The sequence below is a fragment of the Rattus rattus genome, chromosome X (genome assembly GCF_011064425.1).
Source record: "Rattus rattus isolate New Zealand chromosome X, Rrattus_CSIRO_v1, whole genome shotgun sequence".
Taxonomy (NCBI): Eukaryota; Metazoa; Chordata; class Mammalia; order Rodentia; family Muridae; genus Rattus; species Rattus rattus.
The window spans coordinates 32,110,448-32,137,705 of NC_046172.1; the positions used below are offsets into that span (position 1 = coordinate 32,110,448).

Below are 27,258 nucleotides of genomic sequence, written 5' to 3' on the forward strand. Positions count from 1 at the left end.
GACTTCCTCTAACCAATATACTTGTAAAATGTATAAGTAGTACATGGTTTATATTAGTCAATAAATACAATTATTGTTCTAGAGTCGGCAATATTCCTTTGACCTCCTCCCAAGAGAACCTCTATTTTCCTTTTTGACGTCCACCTTCTCCATATTCTCAGATGTGTGTTCTTGCATGAGATTAATACCACTGCACACTAACTGTGGGTTCTGAGGGACTTAAGCCAATTAATATAATCCACTTCCCAAGTAATGGTGGTTGTTCAGGATGGGCATATCTCTCAGACCAAAGTCTTTGCATTCTTTTCTCCTGCTAGAGGATGCAGGGACGAGGGGTGGGGAGCGGGGGGTAGGGCACACATAACTAAAGAGGGAACATGAGTCTCAGGACTCCCAGAAAGAGAATTGGGAGAGTCAGCAAACCATTCTAAGTATGGTGCCCTGAGCAATGCTGTCACCATAGGACACTCTGCTAAGAGGGTGAACTTGATACATGAGGAGAGAAAACCAAAAGATCAGAAAAATGGAGCAGGATCACAGATTTCTCTATCGACATTGCATCTTGAGAATTTCAAATCGAATTTGTTTGAAACTTCTTTTGCAAAGTCAGTTTGAATGAGAAGTCTTGTCATGTCTTAGTAGATTTTTACGGGTGGTGGGGGGAAAGAGGGAGGGGATGTGCTTCTATCCCACTCTTTTCCATTTAGATCCCAAATAAAAGAAACAAAAAACCTGCTATTTTATTTATAAGCTGCTGGCACTGTGCTGAGCGGGGTCTGAGCTGTTCTAACCCAGCAATGAAATTAACAAGATAAATGTCCCATCACTTGCCAACTGAATTTTGCTCCACTCCATATATATCTTCATAGCGAGCTTCTCTTGGACATGTGCTCATGGTCCATACTGCCTCACGGTAACCTTCTCCTTCCAGCTCCTCTGTCCTCCTTGTGGTCTCTACCTGAGAACTTCAACTCGATTTTCAGTCCTGCCTTCCTCTCTCTCCTGCCCAGTTAAAAGCTCTAGCCTTTTACTAATCAATCAGGGACTATTGGGGAGCATTCTTTACAGAACATTGGCTAATACAGTGCCCCAAGATTACATTGCAGTCTGGACAGGGCACAGAACTCAGCTTCTGAATACATAGCACACAAGACTTACCCCCAACAGTATCACTTGCAACCACAGACATCACTGTAGTTGTAGTCTACGATCGTGAGTGTGCACATGTGGGTGCCAAAGTCGAACACTTGGTATCTTCCTCAATCATTTCTCCATCTCATTTTCCTAAAACATCTTCGTGAGAGAGAGAGAGAGAGAGAGAGAGAGAGAGAGAGAGTGTGTGTGTGTGTGTGTGTGTGTGTGTGTGTGTGCGGGCATGGGAGCTTCCATGTGTCATGGTGCATGTGTAGAGATTAGAGAACTATGCTGTTCTCCTTCCACCTTTATATGGCTTCCAGGGGTCAAACTCACAGGGGTCAGGCTCGCATGGCAAGTATTTTTACTAGTTGAGCTATGTCACCATGCCTCCACTTTAATCTTTTGAGATAGTGTCTCTCTAGCTCCCAGCACTGAGATTACAGGTACCAATCACGACACCAAACTTTTTACATAGGTCCTAGGAATCCAAACTCAGCCCCCATCCCATGCTTGCTTAGTAAATACTTTATCAACTGAGCCATCTCCTTATCCCCAAAATAAAAATTTAAAGTCATGAACTAGTTACCTAAAAGGAAACTTCCTTAACTCTGATCTAGTACAACTATTTAATGAAATAGGTGAAACAGTTGAACACAATATAAATAAAACCATGTCCAAATCACCCTTTCCAGAAGAAAAGTAAAAATCAGCAATAAAATATACAATCAAGTTGCAAATGTATATATTAATTAAATTTCTCTTAGAAAAGACAGATTCGGGCAGATCAAAGTGTGGTTTTGGTTTTTGTAAACATGTCCAGGACAATTCCATTCAGAATAGATGTCTGTCTGGGTTTTAGAATGAACACTGGACCCAGAGGCAGCTACTGAAAACTAATGACTAATAGTAAAATAATATTCACAGACAGTTGCCATGGCAGCTGGCGCATTTTTTGCACAAAATAGAACCCATTGCATTTTAGCAGGCGTTAGCAGAGGAAACCTGCTAGCCTGAAGACAATCTTTAACTGAGTTTTTTGCTTTTAATCTCTTCACTGATCTTGGTTGTATTGTTGTACATAGCCTTTGGACTATACTCTAATTGTATTTTTTAATTCCAAATATTTTAAGTCACTAATAAAATACACATGATTTGGGTTTGAAAACACCTACCTGTACCACTTTTGAAATCTTTCCATTGGACAATCAACTTAGCAGCAGTTTTGACTGTGTGAACAGTTGAATTCTTGTAGACTTGTGAGTAGTAAGTGTTGATGTGGTAGAGGGACAAGCACGTTTCACTGTTTGCTTGTAGATGTTGCCCTTTAAGTCATGCACTATGGAAGGAGGGAGTAGCCAATTTTTCTTGTGTCATAAACTTACATGGTCCCAGGGGAGTGACCTTAGGAATTAGGGGTAGCTCAAGACAAGTGAGAAAGGAGGTGACAAAGTATTTTGGGCTGATCTATTTCTAGAATGACTGTTTATATAAAATATCATCTCATTGAATGTGACTGTAGATTTTGAACATTATAGATAGCTAGTCTCTAGAGGAATATGCCACGGAGTACTTCCTCACACAGGCTCTTTCCTATCAATCACTCTGTCTCCTGCCCCTGTCCCATCAACCTTCTCTTTGCACTTCATCTTTAAGGTAAAGGAACATGGTCCTACTTACTATAAGAATCCATTATTATCCTAATTTAGGAAAGGCATATAAGCCATTATCTTTCATTAACATCTTAGAACTCAAATTAGTCCTTTGGATTAATTAATGGTCTTCAAAACTTTCTTCAGATAGGCTATATCTTAGGCTTAAAGAAACAACAACAACAACAACAACAACAAACCCTTCCATGCCATCCAACACTGATCTAAGACACATCACACACAGAAGCTAGGAACAAAACAATCCATCAGCAGCTCGTGAGCAAGTTAAAGACCTTGTCAAAGTGATACAGGACAAGCTACCAGTGGGCAAGGTGGGAACTGTCAGTCAGTAGGGTTTGTATTGCTCTCATCATACTGAAACTCTCACCAAACAGTGAAATTTCAAATTAGAAGACTTTATATGTTGCCATACAAGAAAGAAAAAAAAGCTGCAATTAGGAAATGTAGTTACTTTCCTTTTCTTCAACCAAACCGTGTAGTTTTCCTCCTAATACATGTCCACACATGATCACAATAGCTCACCTACTGCCAGCAAGACACACACATTCTGGACACAATGAGAATGGCCACTTACAGTAGGATAATGCTTTAGTTCACAGCAGTTCTCAAATACAGCAAGGTCAATGTACAGAACTAATGTGAAAATGGCGTATGCCAACAGTCTACGCCCTTTTAAAGAAACTGTTTCGGAAGCCTTCAGACCTCTGATTGGTCAGAAAGATGTCATATCATCTCCCCCAGCTGTGAGGGACATGGGAAATCAAACTGTTTTAGTGGAACAGTACAAAATCAAAATTGAGCTGTGTAATGCAGAAGTTTAACATAGCTTACGGACTTTAAACAATTATTTTAGTTTTCTCTTCTGTAAACCAATCATAATAGTTTTCCCCCTTAGGGCTGTTGGGTGGATTAAAGGAGTTAATACGTCCTCTGACCTCTGCCTTGCGGTGGTTTGCCCTGGAGTTATCTGTATTTTGATGTTAATTCCACTGCCCTAAGGACAGCTGCCTAGGGTCAGTACTTCAGGAATCAGGTGATTTCACCAGAACCACCTCCCCCATTGAATTTGTAAAGCACAGGTGAGGGGCAGGTACAGGATAGAAGGAGGCCTGTCATTGCAGGAGAAGGGAGGATGGGTGGGAGAGAAGTTTGAAGGAAGAGGAAGAGACTAGGAGAGAGAGGAGGAAAGAGGAGACAGAGGAGACGGAGAGAGAGGAGAAGTCATGGCAGGTGATGTTAAGATTCTGCTCTGTGTATTTACAGGGTGTTATCAATGTTCTTAAAGGATGGATGGTACCGGGCTTTGTATGTTCAAGTGGGCAATTATATCTTACCAATTGGGTCAAAGATTATTGTGTTGTGTGTTCTTTAATGTGTAATGTGATGGAGTGTGGGGCGACTAGTCTGGGCCGCCGCGGAGTTGGGATGTGTTTCTGCCAAGATATCTAGCAGATACCTTGGGACACCGTAGTGCGGACCCAGCAAGGTAAAAGATGACATACTTTTTTATTTTTATATTTTTTACAACAACACTGCCTCCTCTTAATAAACAATGTTTTCAAAAAAGGAAATGAATACAATTTATCTAGGGTTGGGTTTTCCACTGTGACAGTTCTGTCACCAAGGCCAGGTAAATATTTCTTGTAAAGAGCTCTTCTGTGCTTTGTAGGATATTAAACAACACCCTAGCCCCTCATCCACTAGAGCATTCCTCTCCCAATCATGACAGACAGAAAGAACCCAGGCATTGTGCAAGATGTCTTCTAAGACATCTCCTCCCACCCCCAGGGCATTTTAAATTGTCACAACCACATGGTGAGGGTGGGTGCTGGAGGCATTTAGTAACTAGAGGCCAGGAAGGTTGCAAAACACATTCATGCTATCATACACAGGGGCATAACTGTGACTGGGTTGCCTCATCCAATCCACAGGGCTAGGTGGGAAAACAGTAATCTAAAGAAAGAAGTGAATGAGCAAAGGCAAGAGCAGGTGGTCCCTGTAGTTCTCTTTAGATTGCTTTCCAGTTTGTTTGTTTGTTTGTTTTTCACCAGATTTGGAAGGAGATGAAGTGATGTAGGGAGAAGAAACTGAACTGTCTTGTAAGAGACAGTCTTAATTAGAGTTCTATTGCTATGAAGAGACACCTTGACCAAGGCAACTCCTCCAAAGGAAGAATTTAATTGGGTGCTTAGTTTCACGATCATGTCAGGAAGCAGACAGGCATGGCATAATCCACAGGCAGCAAGCAGAGAGAAGGAGTCCCCAGGCCTGAAGTGGGCTTCTGAAACCTCAAAGCCTACCTCGAGTAATGACCGTCTCCAATAAGGCCACACGCAATTCTTCTCAAACAGTTCATCAGCTAGGGACATTCTCACACAAACCACCACAGGGGGGTAGAGAACAAGTGCCAAATGTGGTCACCCTTCTACAAGGGGCATGTAGTAATGAGTTTAATAAAAAGAAAAACCATTGAGCATGGGTGTAAGCTTTCCTTGGACCAGAGGCAGAGCATTTAGTTGAATTGAAGACATTCTGCTTTTGGCCACAAGTACAAAGAAGTAGCCCAGTGTGATGGTACACACCTCTAATCTCAACATTCTGGGGGCAGATGCAGGTGTATCAATGTAAGTTCCAGGCCAGTTTGCTCTTCAGGTCAAGCTTTAAGACGGCTTACAGCTTCACAGGAAGACCCTATTTCAAAAAATAAAAACAGCCAGGCATGGTGGTACATACTATAATCCCAGTACTCAGAGTCAGAGTCAGGTGATCTCTGAATTGAATGCAACCTGGTCTACACAGCAAGTTTCAGGAGGCCAGCCAGGTTACACAGAGAAAACCAGTCTCAAAACACTAATGAAGAACTTGTCCCACAGCCCTCTGTTGTGGGCAGAGAGCTTGAACTCAGAAGTTCAGACAACCTGAGAGCTCAAGGGAGACCACAACTCTACTCACACTCCTGGCCCAAGAGGAACCTCCCTAGAGCCCTCAGCCCTCTGGGCACAGTAACCTAGGAACAGTCAAGGGCAGGACCCTTCCAGTTTCTGCCTGAGCCCTGAACTGAAAGCCAGTTGCCAGGAGCACTAACACACCTGAAAGCAGAGGTAAGACCAACTCTTCTGCTCCAAGTGACCCGCCTGGAGACTTTAGGACACACAAACCCAGGAGCAACTCTTTGTTCCCAGATCAGGCTGAAAGAAAACAGATCTATAGGAGTGCTGACACACAGGCTTACAGGAGGGTTAAGCCACTGTCAGAGACAGCAAGACAAGCTAACACCAGAGACAACCTGATGGCGAGAGGCAAGCACAAAAACCGAAGCAACAGAAACCAAGATTACTTGGCATCATCAGAGCCCAGTTCTCCCATCAAAGCAAATACTGGATATCCCAACACACCAGAAAAGCAAGATTTGGATTTAAAAATCACATCTCATGATGATGATAGAGGACTTTAAGAAGAACATAAATAATTTCCTTAAAGAAATACAGGACAACACAGGTAAACAAGCAGAAGCTCTTAAAGAGGAAACACAAAAATTCCTTAAAGAATTACAGGATAACACAACCCAACTAAACAGGTGAAGGAATTAAACAAAACCATCCAAGATTTAGAGATGGAAGTAGAAACAATAAAGAAATCACAAAGGGAGACAACCCTGGACATAGAAAACCTAGGAAAGAGACCAGGAGTCATAGATGCAAGCATTACCAACAGAATACAAGAAATAGAAGAGAGAATCACAGGAGCAGAAGATATCGTAGAAAACATCGAAACAACCTTTATGGATAATGTAAAACACAAAAAGCTGCTAACCCAAATCATCAAGGAAATCCAGGAAACAATGAGAAGATCAAACCTAAGGATAATAGGCATAGAAGACAGTAAAGACTCCCAACTTAAAAGGCCAGTAAATATCTTCCACAAAATTATAGAAGAAAACTTCCCTAACCTAAAGAAAGAAATGCCAATAAACATACAAGAACCCTACAGAACTCCAAATAGATTGGACCAGAAAAGAAATTCCTCCTGTCACATAATAGTCAAAACTCCAAACACACAAAACAAAGAAAGAATACTAAAAGCAGTAAGGGAAAAAGGTCAAGCAACATGTGAAGGCAGACCTATCAGAATCACACCAGACTTCTCACCAGAGACTATGAAAGCCAGAAGATCCTGGGCAGATGTCATGCAGACCCTAAGAGAACACAAATACCAGCCCAGGTTACTGTATCCAGCAAAACTCTCAATTAACATAGATGGAGAAACCAAGATATTCCATGACAAAACCAAATTTACACAATATCTTTCTACAAATCCAGCGCTACAAAGGATAATAAATGGTAAAGCCCAACACAAGGAGACAAGCTACACCCTAGAAAATGCAAGAAAGTAATCTCCTTGCAATAAAACCAAAAGAAGAGAGAAACACAAACATAATTCCACCTCTAACAACAAAAGAAAACAGGAAACAACAATCACTATTCCTCAATATCTCTTAACATCAATGGACTCGATTCCCCAATAAAAAGATATAGACTAACAGACTGGATACAGTAAAGAGGACCCAGAATTTTTTGATACAGGAAAAACCTCTCAGTGAAAAGACAGACACTACCTCAGAGTAAAAGGCTGGAAAATTTTTTTCAAAGAAAATGGTCCAAAAAGAAACAAGCTGAGTAGCCATTTTAATATCGAATAAAATCAACTTTCAACCAAAAGTTGTCAAAAAAGATAAGGAAGGACACTGGGTACTCATCAAAGGAAAAATCCACCAAGTTGAGCTCTCCAACCTGAATATCTATGGTCCAAATGCAAGGGCACCTACATTCATAAAAGAAAACTTACTAAAACTCAAAGCACACATTGCACCTCACACGATAATAGTGGGAGATTTCAACATCCCACTCTCATCAATGGACAGATCATGGAAACAGAAACTAAACCAAGACATAGAGAAACTAACAGAAGTTATGAACCAAATGGATTTACCAGATATTTATAGAACAATTCATCTTAAAACAAAAGAATATAACTTTGTCTCAGCACCTAATGGTACCTTCTCCTAAATTGACCATATAATCGGTCACAAAACAGGCCTCCACAGATAGAAGAAGACTGAAATAATCCCATGCATCCTAATGGATCACTAAGGTTGGATCACAATGAACTAAGGTTGGTCTTCATTAACAACAAAAACCACTGAAAGCCCACATATACATGGAAGTTGAACAATGCTCTATTCAATGATAACTTGGTCAAGAAAGAAATAAAGAAAGAAATTAAAGACTTCTTAGAATTTAATAAAGATGAAGATACAACATTCCCAAACTTATGGGACACAATGAAAGCAGTGCCAAGAGAAAAACTCATAGCTGAGTGCCTGCAAAAAGAAACCAGTGAGAGCATACATTAGCAGCTTGACAGCACACCTAAAAACTCTAAAACAAAAAGAAGCAAATACAACCAAGGGGAGTAGAAGGCAGGAAACAATCAAACTCAGGGCTGAAATCAAACAAGTAGAAACAAAAAGGACTATACAAAGAATCAACAAAACCAAGAGCTGGTTCTTTGAGAAAATCAACAAGATAGATAAACCCTTAGCCAGACTAACCAGAGCACACAGAGAGTATATCCAAATGAATAAAATCAGAAATGAAAAGGGAGGCATAACAACAGAATCTGAGGAAATTCAAAAACATTATCAGATCCTACTACAAAAGTCTATATTCAACAAAACTGGAAAATCTGGATGAAGTGGACAAGTTTCTAGACAGATACCAGGTACCGAAGTTAAATTAGGATCAGATTATAAGATTAACCATCTAAACAGTCCCATAACTCCTAAAGAAATAGAAGCAGTTATTAAAAGTCTCCCAACCTAAAAAGAAGGCCAGGACCAGATGGGTTCAGTGCAGAATTCTACAGACCTTCATAGAAGACCTCATACCAATACTATGCAAACTATTCTACAAAATTGAAACAGATGGAGCGCTACCGAATTCCTTCTATGAAGCCACAGTTACTCTTATACCTAAACCACACAAAGACCCAACAAAGAAAGAGAACTTCAGACCAATTGCCCTTATGAATATGGATTACATATTCATATTAAAAAAGTTCTTACAAACCGAATCCAAGAACACATCAAAATGATCATCCATCATGATCAATTAGGCTTCATCCCAAGGATGTAGGGATGGTTTAATATACGGAAAACCATCAACGTGATCCATTATATAAACAAACTGAAAGAACAAAACCACATGATCATTTAATTAGATGCTGAGAAAGCATTTGACAAAATTCAACACCCCTTCATGATAAAAGTCCTGGAAAGAATAGGAATTCAAGGCCCATACCTAAACATAGTAAAAGCCATATACAGCAAACCAGTTGCTAACATTAAAATAAATGGAGAGAAACTTGAAGCAATCCCACTAAAATCAGGGACTAGACAAGGCAGCCAACTCTCTCCCTACTTATTCAAAATAGTTCATGAAGTTCTAGCCAGAGCAATCAGACAACAAAAGGAGATCAAAGGGATACATATTGGAAAAGAAGAAGTCAGAATATCCCTATTTGCAGATGATGTGATAGTATATTTAAGTGATCCCAAAAGTTCCACCAAAGAACTACTAAACCTGATAAACACCGTCAGCAAAGTGGTTGGGTATAAAATTAACTCAAATAAATCAGTAGCCTTCCACATTCAAGAAGAAACAGGCTGAGAAAGAAATTAGAGAAATAACAACCTTATAATAGTCCAAATAATATAAAAACTCGGTGTAACTCTAACCAAGCAAGGAAAAATCTGTATGACAAGAATTTCAAGTCTCTGAAGAAAGAAATTGAAGAAGACCCAGAAGATGGAAAGACTCCTATGCCATGGATTGACAGGATTAATATAGTAAATGGCTATTTTGCCAAAAGCTTATCTACAGATTCAATGCAATCCCATCAAAAATTCCAACCAATTCTTCATAGAATTAGAAAGAACAAATTGTAAATTCATTTGAAAAACAAAAACCCAGGATAGCTAAAACTATCTCAACAACAAAAAGGATTTCAGGGGAATCACCATCCTGAACTCAAGCAGTATTACAGAGCAACAGTGATAAAAAAAAAAACCCGTATGGTATTGGTACAGAGACAGACAGATAGACCATGGAATAGAATTGAAGACCCAGAATGAACCCACACACCTATGGTCAATTGATTTTGACAAAGGAGCCAAAACCATCCAATGGAAAAAGATAGCATTTTCAACAAATGGTGCTGGTTCAACTGAGGTCATGTAGAAGAATGAAATTGATCCATTCTTTCTCCTTTTGTACAAAAAAGTAGATCAAGGACTCCCACATCAAACCAGACACACTCAAACTAATAGAAGAAAAAGTGGGAAAGCATCTGAACACATGGGCACGGAGAAAATTTTTCTGAACAAAACACCAATGGCTTATGCTCTAAGATCAAGAATAAATAAAATGGGATCTCATAAACTGCAAAGATTCTTTTGTGCAAAGGACACTGTGGTTAAGAAAATGGCAACCAACAGATTGGGAAAGATCTTTTACCAATCCTACAACAATAGAGGGTTAATATCCAAAAATATACAAAGAAAACCAAGAAGTTAGACCACAGGAAACAAACAAACCCAATTAAAATGGGGTACAGAGCTAAACAAAGAATTCTCAGCTGAGGAATATTGAATGGCTGAGAAGTACCTAAAGAAATGCTCAATATCCTTAGTCATCAGAGAAATGCAAATCAAAACAACCCTGAGATTCCACCTCACACTAGTCAGAGTGGCTAAAATCAGAAACTCAGGTGACAATAGATGTTGGTGAGGATGTGGAGAAAGAGGAACATTCCTCCATTGTTGTGGATTGCAGACTGGTACAAACCATTCTGAAATCAGTCTGGAGGTTCCTCAGAAAATTGGACATTGAACCAGCCTGAGGACCCAGGTATACCCTCTTGGGCATATACCCAAAAGATGCTCCAACATAGCAAAGACACATGCTCCACTATGTTCATAGCAGCCTTATTTATAATAGCCAGAAGCTGGAAAGAACCCAGATGCCCTTCAGCAGAGGAAGAGATATAGAAAATGTGGTAAATCTACACAATGGAGTACTACTCAGCTATCAAAAACAATGACTTCCTGAAAATCATAGGCAAACGGATGGAACTAGAAAATATCCTGAGTGAGGTAACCCAGCCACAGAATAACACACATGGTATGCACTCACTGATAAGTGGATATTAGCCCCAAAGCTCAAATTATCCAAGATAAAATCCACAGACCACAAGCTCAAGAAGGACAACCAAAGTGTGGATGCTTCAGTCTTTCCTAGAAGGGGGAACAAAAATATTCATAGGAAGGGATGTGGAGACAAAGTGTGGAGCAGAGACTGAAAGAAAGGCCATTCAGAGCGTGCCCCACCTGGGGATCCAGTCCATACATACACAGCCACCAAAAGTAGACAGTATTGATGAAGCCAAAAGTACATGATGACAGGAGCCTGATATAGCTGTCTCCTGAGAGGCTCAGCCAGAGCATGACAAATACAGAGATGAATCCTAGCAGCAAACCATTGAACTGAAAATGGGGTCCCTGTTGGAGGAGTTAGGGAAAAGATTGAAGGAGCTGAAGGGACTTGAAACCCCATATGAACAACAAGCCCAACCAACCAGAGCTCCCAGGGACTAAACCACTACCCAAAGAGTGCACATGGACTGACCCATGGCTCCAGCTGCATATGTAGCAGGATTCCCCAGTGTAGTGTAATGTCAGACAGAGCTGGAAGGGGTGGTTGTTTGGGGAGGGGGTACACCCTTATAGAAGAAGAGGATAGGGATGGGATAGGGGGCTTATGGCCCGGAAACTGGGAAAGAGAATAACATTTGAAATGTAAATAAAAAACATCCAAAAAACAAAATAAAAAAACACTAATGAAAAAAACACACACACATGCACACATGCACACATGCACGCACACACACACACACACATATGCACGCACACACATGCACACACACACACACATATTCACACACACACACACACACACACACACACACACACACACACACCTGGCAATGAATCAGACAAGAAGTGATAAAAATGGCTACAGATTCAGAGCTGAATTAGAAGGCACTGGGCAATTAGAAGGTACTGTGTAGAAAGATAGACTTAAAGGCCATTGGGCTTCGGCGTGTTACAGAAGGTAGTTTCTAAGTGATTTGAACATGATGAGCTAGAAGAAGACCTCCTAGAAGAGGTAACGTAACCTCTGCCATCCTGCAGCAGTCATTTGCTTCTGCAAGTAAATTCTTAGTTCTTACCAAGGACAGGGTGAAGTAGACTGCAAAGGCAATCAGAAAAGGCTTCCTAACTAGGGCTAGGGTTCATTAAATGAAATTGCTTTCTATCAGTAAAGCCAAAGACTGCAACAGCAACCGAAAGCATCTGAGTAATCAGGGAACTCAAAACCTCTAAGATGATTTCTGGTCTTCTTCATTAATTTATCTATATATATTTTCCTATTGTTGTTCAGATGCTTGTGGGTATTCATGGGGATGTCAAGCCTTCAGGCCTTACACATTTAAATGAGCAAACAGAAACTCCAGGTAAAGCTATCACTATTGGAGACCCATCAAGTTGAAAGTCATCAGCAATTGTTTCTAGCATGTCACCCAGTTCCTACTTTTGAGAATGTTTTAAAATGTCAAAAGATGAAAATATGTGTATCCACTTCCCTACTTTCGAACAGAGAAAATAGCCAAGAGGCCAAGCCACTATTAGAGAACAGTATGTACCCTTTACGGACATGATCCCTGCACAGTGTCTTAAGCATCAGCAGCATGAGTGCCAGCCCAGTCCTCATCAGCTGCAAGGTCATGGGCAGGGTACATTGACTCCTCTGCGTTAATTCCTTCAACTTAAAAATGTCAACAAGAAGATACCCATCTTGAGGTCCTTGGACAGAGAGATAGTTCTAAAAGAAAAGCTAGCCAATTCCAGAAATAAGTATGAACTGTTAGATGCTTGCCCTTGAAAAATCTATGATTATGATCATCAGTGTATTTCTTCTTAGTGAATAAATCACCAGAAAAATAATGAAAAGACAACAAAATAGAGCTAGTGATGTATGGCTACCTTACAGTGTTACTATCCAGGAATGAATGTGAGGGTAAGCTACCTTATATTTTGTAATAATTGGTCTAATCATTGTGACCATGTTTTGAGATGGACTGGGAGAGTCTTCCCTTCTGGTGAGAATGGAGAAAAGGAAGAGAAATCTTTTCCCAAAGGCAGACATCTCAGTTGCATGCATTACTGGGGCCCTAGCTTCATTTCTATATGAAGTGTAAATGTAGGAACTTGGCTAAAACTTAAACTTGGGAAATGACCCTTTTAGCCAAAGGCAGAGTTAGAAATCTGTAAGGAAAGCCAAGCATTCCCTAGAGACAAAAGACAAAACACAAGTGGTACGTATAATTTTAGGGCCAATTCTTGACCATTTTAATTTGAATTAACAGGCGGTTTGGAAATAGGTGAGTTAAAGCGAGTAGGAAACATAGCCTTTGTGAATTCATTATTACTGATGGCTGGCTATTTCATAGCTAACAAACTAAGCAGCATACTCCAAAGGCCTCTCAAAAATGTATCAAGGAAAAGGCAGGCTAGAGCTGAGGTTGGTAGTGCAATTGGTAGAATGCTTGCCTATCATACATAAAGCCCTGGGTTTCAGCCCCTACCTTATAAAACTGGGCATGGTGGCATTTCCCTGGGATCATAGACTTCAGAAGGTAGAGGCAGGAATATTTGAAGCCATCCTTGGCTACATAGCCAGTTTGAAGGCAGTCTAGACTACATGAGATCTGCTCTTATAAGTCAACAATGAAAATTTTCAGATAATATCACTAACTGTAAGCTTGTCTTTAAGTAGCTCTATAAAGAAACAAAAAATAACAACTGCCTTCATTTTTTTATGGACCTAACATTTAGACTCAGAGTAAAGACAGAGAAAGATGTCTAGTCCACCCCTTATATTGTGTAAAGAAGACGGGAGTTAGCATGTTGGACAGAATAGCTGGAATGCACAGCTGGTGAAAAGCCATAAAGGGACTAAAATTCCATTTACTTCCACATTTCTGTTCATTCCACCCCATCCCCATCCCCATCCCCATCCCCATCCTACTCCATTTCTTCCTTCGGCATTATCAGAAAAAGTGGTTGATGGATGGATGTTATTTCTAACCAGTATCATATCTCCATCATTCTGCCAGTCTCAGAGGAAGATACCAGGAAAAAGGACAACCACCACCCTTAGGTCACCTCTACTAGGGTGGTTAAAGACAGCCCCAAATGGTTTTTAGTATGTTTTCAAGTTTGATGGTGGTGAACAGTCCCAGAATAGTGATAAAAATCCACCCAGAAGCCCCAGAGAAGGCAAAATAACACAATTTAAAAAAAAGAAAAGAAAAAAAAAACCCACCTGAGAGCTTTTGGTGATAGAGAGTCCCACAACCTTACCTTCCTTGAAGCAGGGTCAGACAGCTGGGTGTAAGGCTCTTGAATTCTTCATAACCTAACACACACAGGACAATCACTCTCATTTTGCACCAGGCCTCTCAAGTTAAGTGATACAGCGGGTGCTTTTCCTCTATGACAACCAGGAAGAGTTGGAGTCAGGAAGAGGGACCTGAGCCTGGGCTCAAAATTCAGCTTTGAATTCCGCGCCTCTGAGAAGGGGCGGAGCCACGGCAGAGGGCAGGGTTTCCTGCGGAGACGCCGAGTTTGGTTGCACCCACTCAAAAGGGCTACCAATCACACTGGTAGCTGTGGTGGTTCCATAGTGTAGCGGTTATCACGTCTGCTTTACACGCAGAAGGTCCTGGGTTCGAGCCCCAGTGGAACCATAGCTGCAAAGTCAGCTGACATTTTTGCCGACGCTAGATAAATACGGAACACTTATTTTTCTACCTACATTTTTTTTTCCCTAACATCTTTATATCTCAGAAGCGAAACCACAGTCACCTCGTCTCCGCCCAGGTCTCAGCCGCTATCCAGATCCCCCAGAGTGAAAGCAGGGCGAGTCAGAGCCTTAGCCGCTGTCTACCCCACCTCAAGACCCTTTCTCCTGAGCCAGCACAAGTTGACGCCCAGATCTTCCCAGGAAAATAACTACAACTAGGCACACTTTAACTGCAGCTGCAGTTTTAAAAAGTTGGTTATGATTAAAGATTTAAAACGCATCTTTAATACCTTATTCAACTCTAAAATACAGAACAAAAGCAAAAGCATAGTTCTTTTCCTTTTGGTGTAGCTGGACGGTTAGTGAAGGAAGGATTTATATACAGTTTAGAATGTATGCCATACTTTTAAATTTATTAATTAAATTCAGTATTTGACAATTTCATACTTGTATATAATACATCCCTGATTACTCTCGCTCACTACTCATGTCAGGTTTTACAAACCTATCCAGTACGTGCTGATTAATGACTAAATGTTTCTCTAACTCGTTTTTTTGTTTGTTTGGTTGTTGGTTTTTGGTTCCCATTATTATAGTTTCCTTTCAGGGAAGAAAATTTGAGGGGAGAGGAGACGTAAAGAGATGTTTTTATGTTTCACAAGAAGAATGAGTGGAAGGTTTTAGGGGTCCTTGGGGCCAGGGGTGAGATGGTGGTAACAGAACCAACTGGGAAATGAGAAACTTTAGATTTTTTTTCTTGGTTTAATCCCTCCATGCCCTACCCCAGTTTTGCTTATGCCGTATATAAATATACATCTTTTTTTGTAACTAAAATAAACAAAATGGATTTTCTGTTAATAATCAATTTATTTTTTCTCCTTGGGTACTTTCTTTTATTTATATTTCAATTGTTATTCCCCTTCCCAGTTTCCATGCCAACATCCCCCTAACCCCTCCCCCTCCCCTTCTATATGGGTGTTCCCCTCCCCCTCCTCCCCCCATTACCGCCCTCCCCCCAACAATCACGTTCACTGGGGGTTCAGTCTTGGCACGACCAAATTTATTCTTTTTAAAACTTAAACCAGCCAAATGCACAGTTAGGTACTGTAAGCATATTCATGTTGCTGTGGACAGATTTCCAGAATTTTTTCCTTGCAAAACTTAAACTACATCCATTGACCTTGTTCCTCCCATCAACCTTATTTTTAATGACCAGGTAATAATGATAGCCGAGTGCGCCAGACATTGACATAAGTACTTTTTTTAATGATGGGAATCAAATGAGAGACACACATGTACACTCAAAGCAAGTCTTTCCATCTTGAGGTTGGTTACACCTCCGGACTTACTATGTGTTTTGTAGTATCATGCCACTTCAATCTCAACAGAATCCTGTGAAGTAGACATGATCATTCTTTTACAGTCAGAAAACCAATGCAAGTGGTATGTTTCTTCCCTGATGAACTCGGGTATCTGCTCCCTGAGCCAGCTTCCTAACTTGGACCATTCTAATTGTTTCCTTGTCATTATCATAACTAAACTGAACACTGCACATCCTTACATGCAAATGAGCTGCCACTAGCAAAGTTAATGTTTTCTAGAGCGAGCGTCAGATGTCAATATGACAAGTTCTTCTGGGAGAGAACATTCTATGACATTTCCCTACAAATCGAGGATGGGTTTATTCTGCAGGAAACTGTTCAAGGTCACTCCCTAGAAAATGATGTCGGAGAATTAGGGACCCACATCTTCCAACTCCAGTTGCTATTACCTTGCATTACTCGCCTTACAGTTAAAGATGGAATAGCATCAGTACCTTCTTTGCTAAAGCAACCTATGTCAACAATATCTCCTGAGACTTCTTGTTGAGGCAGGGGATGGTGTGGGTTAATTTGACGGGGGCTGAGTGAAAGACCTAAGACCTAAATGGAATAAGATGCTTAGTGAGGCCAGTGGCTCAAGTTAATCACCTGCTCCAAGGCCAGCTTTCTACTTCACTTAGGGAGTGCTGTGACCAAGGACAAGGAGAAAATGCCACGCAAGATTGAAGGCTTCTTCTTATTGCTTCTCTTTGGCTATGAAGGTACGTGCTATTCTGCTATTGACATTTGTTAATATATTTGATAATGTGATTTAGTAAAGAGAATAGTTGATAAAGAGAAATACAACCTGAATAATAAAAACTGTGTGAGGACAACATGTCAATTGGTTCACAGGTTATTAATTTAAAAGGTCATCTTTGTGTGGCTATGCTTGTCACTGTCTTGCTACTGGCTTCCTGGTTTCCTGAGGAACCTTCTAAAGTTCAAATGCTGTTGAAACCCCAACAGAAAGCAGGGCGGGCCTCAGAATTTGTGTCAAACTGTAAATTGCAGCAATTAAATGAGAAGTCATGTTTCTTGGAAATTTTAGGAGGCAAAGTTTGAGCAATTGTAGAATTTATTATTCTGAACCTGACTATTACTGAGGGTTAAGGATGAAGCTATTAATAGCTGTGCTGGGACAAGTGTAAACGAGGACTGTCCCAGGCAAATCAGGACAAAGGGTCACCCTAGTTTAAATATGGATTAGCATAAGGCCAAGTACCACTGCAGTCTAATAGAAGTCTAATAAAATAATCCAAAGAAAGTCAATAAACTCTAAAGACTCAATATACTCCATCACTTTTTAACTTCTAAATGTGGCCCTGGTAGTCATGATATGCTTAAATGAGGACAGATTAAAGCAAAATCTCTAAAATGTCAATCAAATAAACTTTAAATCTCTTTCGATCTTAGACAATACACTTTCATGCCTCTCTTACCTCTCAAGTGCCCATCAATTCAGAATTCCTTTTAAAGTTCTTACTTTCAAGTAGTAAATATTGGTTGAAGGGTTGGGGATGGGGCTCAGTGGTACAGTTCCCTGCCCAGCCTTCATGAGTCCCTGAGTGCAATCCCCAGAAGCAGTATAAGACAAACAAATAAAAATCTTACTTCATTTTTACCTGGCATACCTATACATACCTGCAGTCCTAGTACTGGGCAAATTAAAGCAAATTAAAGGTCATGAGTTCAATGCCAACGTCAGCTACTTAAGTTTGAGGCCAGCTTGAGCTATCTGAGACCCTGTCCCAATAATGGGAGGGGGTCTAGGCCAGGCTGAGCTTATACAGCAAGTCCCTCGCTGGTGGGAAGGGGAGGAAAAGGAAGGAAGGAAGGAAGGAAGGAAGGAAGGAAGGAAGGAAGGAAGAAGGAAGAAGGAAATTGTTGAAGACTTCTGGGTGATAGTGTATGTGTAGAGTGTTACAGGGAAAAGGAGGCCCCTCTGTGTGTGTGTGTGTGTATATGTATGCTTTTGTATACTGTGTGTGCATAAATGCATGTGTTTATGTATGTATGCCTGTGCATGTGTATATGCATGTGTTTGCATGCATATATGTGCATGTATGCATTCATGTGTTTATGTGTTTGCATGTTTATGCATATGTGTGTGTTTGTGTATGTATATATATATGTATATATATGTATGTATATGAACCAGTAGTCTTGTGTCTTTTATTATCTAGTAGTATTTCTAGTGTTTGGAAAGACTTGTGGCTGGAGAGATGGCCTAGCAGTTAAGACCACTGACTATTCTTTTGGAGGTCAATTCCCGGCAACCATATGGTGGCTTTCAACCATCTGTAATGGAATCTGATGCCCTCTCTGGTGTATCTGAAGAGAGCTATAGTGTTTCCACTTGTGAAAATAAAATCTCAAGGTCATACTACAAACTCAAAAAAAAAAACAGGTTTTTTTTCCTTAGTTTTTATTATTTTCTGTTTTTGCTGTTGTTGTTATTATTTCAAGACACTGTATCCCACACTGAAGCCCAGGCTAGCCTTCAATATACCATGTAGTTCAGGCTAGATTTGACCTCATAGCAGTCAGATTATTTATACCTAAGATTTCAATCCTGAGCCACCACACCCAATTTCTGAGATATGATTTAAGGATGGCTGCTAACACCCCACCTTTGCCCTTCGCAATTACATGTCAGGAATTTGTGCTTCTTGTTGTTGTTGTTTTGTTTTGTTTTGTTTTGTTTTTTAATTGTCAGGCCTGGAAATGGAGCCCAGTGCCATGTGCCTGCTAAACAATGAAAACTCTACCCTGGGAGATATATATCCAACTTCTCCAGGGTCCTTTTCTCAGGTTTTCTGATGTTTTTCTATTTATGTTTGCTTCTTTTTGGTTCTTTGTTCTTTTCTCACAAAAAGATCTAAGCAAAGCCTTTGATCCAGATCCCTTTGGTTCTCAGACAGTTCGCAGTGCTCACACTTCCCCTTTCACATGGTTGATGTTGATATTCATTTGTTCACACTACTCTGTTCTTTCAAGACCCCTTGTCTGGGGTTTGGAGAGACAGCATAGTCTGTAAAGTGCTTACAGCTTACACATGTTGACTTGAGTTCGATCCCCAAAACTTTCCTTTTAAAAAAAAAAACGACAGCAAAACAGGCATGATAGCCAAAAGAGGTAGTTTAGCAGTTAATAGCACTTGGTAGAGGACCTAAACTTGGTTCCTCAGGCTCTAGAACTCCAGTTCCAGGGCCTCAGAGAGCCTCTTGTAACCCCTCATGCACTAGACATGGTCCATATGCATGCAGGCAAAACACTCATAAACAAAAAATGAAAAAGAAAAGTCTAAAAAAGTCAAACATAGTGAAGCATGCTTATAACCCTAGTGCTAGGGAGGCAAATGTCTGCACCTTGGTGGCCAGCCAGCCAGTCATCTAGCCTAGCCTACTAGGTGAGCTCCAGGCCAATGAGAGACCCTGCCTTAAAAGAGGGTAGAAAGAAAAGACAAAATGGATGGCTCCTGAGGAATGGTACCCATGATTGTCCTCTGGCCTCCGTGTGCAACACAAACCTATGTCTGGATGTTTTCAACAGGGTAAACATTAGAACTTGACACTCGCAATCAGACTAGATCTTCTCATCTAGTAAAGCTTCTCTTTGATCCTCCCATCTGTCTTATTTTTCTATTGGTAACTTGGAGAAGAAACAGTTCAGTGAGGGTTTACAATTATAGAGGGTGAGGCAAGAACTTGGTAGCAGGCAAGCAGGCATGATGCTGGGAGCTTATATCTTGAGACACAGTCACAAAGCTGAGAGATAGCTAAGTGGGCCTGGTGTGAGCTTTTGAAACCTCAAAGCCTGACCCAGTGACATGCCTCCTTCAATAAGGCCACAGCTTCTTTTTTTTTTTTTAATTAACTTGAATATTTCTTATATATACATTTTCGAGTGTTATTCCTTTCCCAGTTTCCGGGCAAACATCCCTGCCCCTCCCCTTCTCATGGGTGTTCCTCCCCATCTCCCCATTGCCCCTCCCCCAACAATCTAGTTCACTGGAGGTTCACAGTCTTAGCAGGACCCAGCTTCCCTTCCACTGTGCTCTACTAGGATATTCATGCTACCTATGAGGCTGAGTCCAGGGTCCAGTCCATGTATGTCTTTTAGGTGTGGCTTAGTCCCTGGAAGCTCTGGTTGCTTGGCATTTTTGTACATATGGGGTCTCAAGCCCCTTCAAGCTTTTCCAGTTCATTCTCTGATTCCTTCAACGGGGGTCCCATTCTCAGTTCAGTGGTTTGCTGCTGGCATTCGCCTATGTATTTGCTGTATTGTGGCTGTGTCTCTCAGGAGCGATCTACATCCGGCTCCTGTCGAAGGCCACAGCTTCTAACCCTTCCCAAACATTTCCACCAACTGTGAACCAAGAATTGAGAGCATATGGGGCCTATGGGGGCCATTCTCTTTCAAATCAGTACACTGTCCCATGGGCAAGTTTCTAAACCTCTACAAATGTGCATACATGGCACACACACATACACAAGGCAGCCTGTGTGTGTGTGTGTGTGTGTGTGTGTGTGTGTCTGTGTGTGTCTATGTGTGTCTGTGTGTGTCCCTCAGCATACTTAGAAGGAAACAAGCCATGCAAAACTGGATAGGGTGACTCAAAAAGTTCCTGTATACTCCATCCAGAGCAAACTTGGATATGGTGCGAAACAGAAGACAGTTATAGGACATAAAGGCTGTGCTCTATCAGTTTCTAGTCCAGATGGAGACATAAACCAATACACATGGGAAAGATACAGTCCACTGGACAGTGGGAGCCCATGCACTAAGGTTCTTTAGCTCATTTATTCTGTGTTGTTTCTATTCTATGTTGTTGCTTGGACAACAGCAGTTTTTTTATTATTGTGAAGTAAGATCAGTAGATGAGCTTTGTTTCTACCCTGGATGGGGGTTCATTTGGAAACACACATGTGACCATACTAAGACAACCACTGATGGCATACAACTAAGTTGGGGCCCTGTTTATTTTCCACTGTGCATTGTGGCCCTGTGTGTATGCCATTCATGATGATTAATAAATACCCATCCTATTAAAATGTGTTAGTCCATATTTTTTTGGTTTATTGTATAAAGATGGAGGGAGATATCCAGTCTCATCTTCCAGGTAACTTATGGATATAAAAGACACCAGGTATTGCATTTTTGTCTTATTTTTATAAAAGGCTACTGGTTTTTTTTAAAGACTTTTTATTTTTAATTATGTGTCTGGGGGAACAGTATGTACATCCTCGTGCAGGTGCTTGTGGAGGCCTGTGAAGACAGCAGATCACCTGAAGCTGGAGTTTCAGGCAGTTTTATGCCACTGGACATTGGTGCTGAGAATAGAGTCCCCTGCAAAAGCAATATATTTTATTAACCTGTGAGCCATCTCTCCAGCCAAAAGCAACTTTTCAAAGACGTGATTTATGTGCCATTTAATTCATCCACTTAGAGGGTATAACTCAATAGTTTTTTTTTTAAATATGCTTACAGATTTGCGGCACATATGATCCAATTTTAGAACCTTTTCAGCACTACACATATTAAATACTTGCTCCCTATTCTTCCCAGCCCCCAGCCCCAGTTCCTGGCATGCACAGATTCCCTTTCTGTCATCTATAGATTTGCCTCTTCTAGACTTTACACTGAAATGCTATTACACAACATGTGGTCTTTTGTCTTTTGCTTGCCACGTGTCTGTGAGGTTCATCTGTGTTGAGCATGAAAGGATAACAGATTTACCCATGAATATGCCTGTCGCCTAAAATAGCAACACTTTCACACTAAAAGCAATTTCCTTCTCTCTTCTTCCTGAGAGGGACATTATTGCAGCCTTCTGGTTTTCTCCTGCTTCTTTATTCGTGTTTCTCAAGTAGATTAAGGGACTGGTTACTTTAAAAAAAAATCATTCATAGTTCTTATACTTTCCTCCCCTGCTTGGTCAGTTTCTAAGCGAGTGAATACTGTATTTTGGGAAACTCAATCAGAAAGACCAAAATATTCTAAAATAATCTCATCTCTGTATCTCTAAGGTGCACGTTTCCTCTTGGGCTTGCAAGTTTTATACAGAGAAATAAGCAGGCTTCCATTGACTCTCCCCTCCCCCTCAGCCCCCTGTAGTAACAAGGGCCTCCCCAGTGGTTCAACCATTTGAATAAAAAGGACTCATGAGCCCATTTTGCACAAATCTAAGATCTGCAAGTGGCAACATCACCTGTAAACATGTGCCCGGAGCACAGGAAAGACCTGAGTAGGCAGAAAAAGATGCATCTACATATGATGGAAATAATTAATGATTTCCACCCCCTTTCTCACTTTCCAACAATATTATATTCTGGTGTGATATGTTGTAGACAAAAAAAAAGCTTTATGCTTTTATTCCCCAGTTGTTTTGGTGATTAAATCATTTTGGGGGAACTGCAACAGTGACTTTCATTCGCTGCTCCCTTGGTGACAGCGTTTTTTTCTGTAAAACGCCTGCTGTTCCCTCTTTCTCTGCTCATTTACATGGGAATCTGGCACCTTAGAATCCCAGGCTGCCTGCAGTCAAATGTTTGCTAGAGCGGGGAGCCAGTGGGTGGGGGAACTGGTGGGTGGGGGAACCTGCAAGAAATCAGTACCAAATTAATAGGAATAAGCTCCTACACCATGCCTGCCTAGTGGGTCCCACCCTTCCCCTTCCAGGAATAAGGAAGGTTGCAGAAGTCCCTGATAGCTATTTGCTAAGCCTCTTGTGAACTGTGGGTTGGCTCACCTGACTTTAGTAGATGTTCTTCAGTGACAGATTTGGGCTTTGATCCTGTCTTTTATCTCTCCACAAAACTCTTGGCAACTCGACGTTTATGCAACCAGTAGGTCCTCTGGGGCTGAGGGCCAGGAAACCAGTAGGTTGGGGAATCTGCAAGAAATCAGCCCCACATTTAATGAATCATAGGAATTAGCTCTTACTCCATTCCGGCCTAGTGGCTACGTCCTTTAGTTCATTGTCTCTCAGGTATCCCAGCTTCTCTTGAGAGTTGGAGGTGAAGCCTAGGACCTCCTGATTAACAATCCCCAAGTCAGAGAAGCGCTAACTTTATGAATTCTCCAGGACTATAGTTCAGTGATCTCATATAGCTTAGGCTAGCTGGAAGCTAGTTCTGAACTCGCTATGAAGCAAAGGATGACCCCGAATTTCTCGGTTCTCCTGCCTTCATCTCCCAAGTGCGTGGATTTCAAGAATGTATGTCACGGTGTCTAGTTCCTGTGGTACTGGGGATCAAAGCTGAGGCTTTGTGCATGTTAAGACAAGCACTCTACCAACTGAGCTAGAGCCCTAGCGCTGACCCTGACTCAGAAGACTAGGGCGGAGGAAGGAAAAAGGAAGGAAGAAAAGCGAAAAGGAAGGAAGGAAGGAAGGAAGGAAGGAAGGAAGGAAGGAAGGAAGGAAGGAAGATGTTGAGAACAAAGACTGAGGCCAATGGGCGAGTTGGGAATTAAGAAAGTCCTTTTCATGCAAAGGGGATGTGGGCAAAGAGAAGTTGGCAGGTAAGTAGAGGGATTTGAGACAAAGAAAAAAGAAAAAAATCCGTGGACCAGGGCATGGCAATAGAACAAATGTTCATAAAGAGATGTGGGCAGGAGGCAGACCATGGTCTCGATGTGACTCATCATAGAGATAAGGAAATGTCCTGAGGGGCACCCATCTGAGGGACTTTGAGCAAATGGGTTTCATTTCTCTGCATTGGCAGATAGAGGATAGATGTGGACAGCTATCTTTAGCAGTGAGGCATGGTGGGGAGTGCTAAGAGCAGGCAGGGTCTGTGGAGTGGAGAGGAGAAGCCCCTCCTTCTTATTACCGTGTTGTTTTACTTTTGATTATCTTCATTGTAGTTTAGTGTTCTAGTTTGTGAATTTATCACTATGTATCTCTCCCCTTGAGGGCCACACTAGCACTCCCAGTTGAAGAGTCGGCATTACAAGGTCTGCTTCCATGAATATTGTAGGACACATTTTTATTTTGGGAAAAATACATGAAGACATTTCTAATTATGAATGGAACTGGTGGTTTATGGGGAACACATACGCTCAGCCGTGGTATAAATTACCAAAAGCCAAAGAGGCTAACAATCACAGAAGCATATAAGAGTTGGCATTGCTTTCTACCGTACCAACATTTGGTTGGGCCCTGTTTAGAATAGTAAGAGGCATCTACATGTAGAGATCTAGTAAGCCATTCCATGCAGGAGTCTGAACCTTGGCTTTAGCAATATCTGTGTAGACTCTGAGTAAGCCAAGTTCTCAAAGTAAAGAAAGGTTTATCAGAATGGTGAAAGCTGAAGGTAGACAGGAAAGGCTGACAGCACCTAGTGTGGCAGTGCTGGGGAGAATCCATTGCATTCGAAAAGATGAAGCCCTAGGTGATTTCTTTTTTTTTTTTTTCCTTTCTTTTTTCCGGGGCTGGGGACCGAACCCAGGACCTTGCGCTTCCTAGGCAAGCGCTCTACCACTGAGCCAAATCCCCAACCACCTAGGTGATTTCTTTTGCTAGTGCAGGCCTTGTCTCTGAAGTACTTGCTTGTGGTGGTTTAAAGGAGAATGGTTCCCATAGGCTCATATGTTTGAAAACTTGATCCCCAGTTGGTGAAATTGTTTGGGAAGGATTGGGAGGTGTGGCCTTGCTGGATGAGGTCTGTCACTGGGGGAAGGTTTTGAAGTTTCCCAGTGTGCCTCTCTCTGTCTTCTACTCGCTGATTGAAATATGAGCTCTCAGCTATTCCTGCTGTCATGCCTTGGCTTGTGCCGTCATGAATTCTAATTTCCTAAAACCATATAGTCTAATTAAATATTTTCTATAAGTTACCTTGGTCATGGTACTTTATGACATGAATAGCAAAGGAATTAAGACATTGGTTCACTTGCTCAGCTAAAAAAAACCACCACCACCACCACCACCACCACCACCACCACCACAGACTGGTTTGAATATGACATAAGTTCTAGAGGATCAGATGTCTCTGATCAAATGCCATAGCGGGTTCTGTGTCTGGTGAGGGCTGCTGGTTCATAGGTGGTGCTTTTGCTCAGTGTCCTTACAGGTAGAAGGTATCCAGCTTCCTAGAACCTTATATTAAAGCATTCATTCCATTGATGCAAGTAGCCAGCTGAGTCAGAGCCCCAAAGTGATTCAATCACCTCCAAAACCCTCCATCTCTGCATGCTCTCACATTGGTGAACAGATTTCAACATAGAAATTGAGTAGAAGGAGAGGAAACAAAATCATTCGATCGCAGCCAATACTGTGAACACCCAAGCCCAGCATGGAGCTACATATCTGTAATCTCAGTACCTAGGAGGTGGATGTTGTGAAATTAAGATTTCAAGGCCAGCCTTGGCTACATAGTAACTTTGATGCCATCCCCAGCTATATGAGATCCTGTTTCCAAAAAACCCAAAACAGAAACAACAAAAATGGCAGTTTTTCATGTTCACAGCTACCCTAGAAGGTCATTTCCCCCTGTAACAGGTGACTAACAGAGGAACAAGTTCTCAAAAGAGCTAACAGTGTGGTGGCTACCAATGAAGTTGCTGACCCTGAATCTTAGTAGATTTAGGAGCTGTGCTTCCTGACTTCCATCACCTCCCCAGCATCACCCTGGGCACTGTCCAGTGGTCTATCTTCTTCCAGGTCCTCAGGTCTCCCTGGGTAGAGAACAAGGCTTCTACTGCATAGGACCTGTGCCCCAGTCCAGTGCCAATCTCACAATGAGTGCAGCAATGTGGCCACAAATTGGAAAGTGCGTATTCTTTAACTGGTAGCTTTTATAATCATGATAAAAAGATGAGTGTTTACTCTCAAGCTGAAAGCTTTTCATGGGCATCCCATTCTCTTGCAAAACGACAAAGTGGTTAGAGGAGGGAATTACAGCTTCTATTGTCTACGCTCAGGTTTCTTTTGAGAATTTTACAGTAGTAGGTGTGTATTGTTTTCTAGTCAGCACAGAAATAAAGGGATTTGTTTTATTGAAAAGAAATGGGAGCTTTGGCACTAATGAGGAGAAAATAAATATATGTTACTTATTCATTCTCAGGTTTATGGCTGAGACTCCTTATGACAAATGACAGATTAATAAAAGCATGCAAATTTGGACTGATGAGAGCACTCAGCCAGCAGAGTACCTATATGCAAGTATGAAGAACTCTGTTTACTCCCCAGAAATCAGGTTTTAAAAGCTGGGCATAGGGGTTGGGGATTTAGCTCAGTGGTAGAGCACTTGCCTAGTAAGTGCAAGGCCCTGGGTTCAGTTCTCAGCTCCGAAAAAAAAAAAAAGAAAAAAAGAAAAGACAGGGCATAATGGGGAAGAGGGGACAGGAGGATCCCCGTGGCTGGCTGGATAGCTAGCATAGCCTATTTGTCCCTTTCCGGGCCACTAAGGGACCGTCTCTCAAAACAAAAGGTAGATGGCTCCTGAGGAACATCTGAGGCTGTCCTTTAACTTCATGTGCCCAACACACACTGAACACACAAGCATGCAAATTTACCTGTTAAGTTTTACCTGGAGAAGTTGGGGTGGATGAGAAGAACAGTTTATTCACTATTGGTGGGTGTGGAACCTGGTGTATGTAGCCACTATGGAAATCAGCACAGGGTTTCCCTCCCACTCCAAAAAAACAACCAACCAACCAAACAAACAAACAAAAGAAACCTCTAGAACTAAAATTACAACATGATCCAGGTTTGGTACTCCTGAGTATTTACTCAAAGGACTCTAAGTCAACTCATAACAGAGACGCCATATATAAGCAGGGTGTGGCGGTGCATGCTTTGATCCCAGCCCTGAGGAGGCAGAGTTGAGTTTGAGGCCAGCTTAGTCTACATAGAGAATTCCAGGATAGCCAGGGTTATAGTGAGACCATATAGCCATACATAGTGAGGTCCTGGAAGGGGGTGGGGGATTGTGAGCATAAGAGTATGAATGCTCTTGAGAGAATTATTAGGTGAATTAGAATTCTTATACACCCTCTCCTTTCACAGGAAAGGATGAGAGGAAAAGGAGAGTCCTTGGTGTGGGAGTAACAGCATACATGTGACATAAAAGCAAAGGGGGATAAATTGTGGGATTGTAG

At 41.4% G+C, this 27,258-nt stretch overlaps 1 protein-coding gene and 1 non-coding gene across 2 annotated transcripts in view; both read left to right on the forward strand.

The window, feature by feature from the left end:
- The first annotated feature begins 14,662 nt into the window (after positions 1-14,662).
- Trnav-uac lies at positions 14,663-14,735 on the forward strand. The gene has a single exon. It is a non-coding gene; the product is annotated as a tRNA-Val (tRNA).
- A 2,087-nt stretch (positions 14,736-16,822) lies between these two features.
- Positions 16,823-27,258, forward strand: part of Rs1 (retinoschisin 1) — a 29,371-nt gene continuing 18,935 nt past the window's right edge. Inside the window, exon 1 of the mRNA XM_032889578.1 lies at positions 16,823-16,874. Coding sequence (XP_032745469.1) covers positions 16,823-16,874 — 52 coding nt within the window. The remainder of the gene's footprint in view (positions 16,875-27,258) is intronic.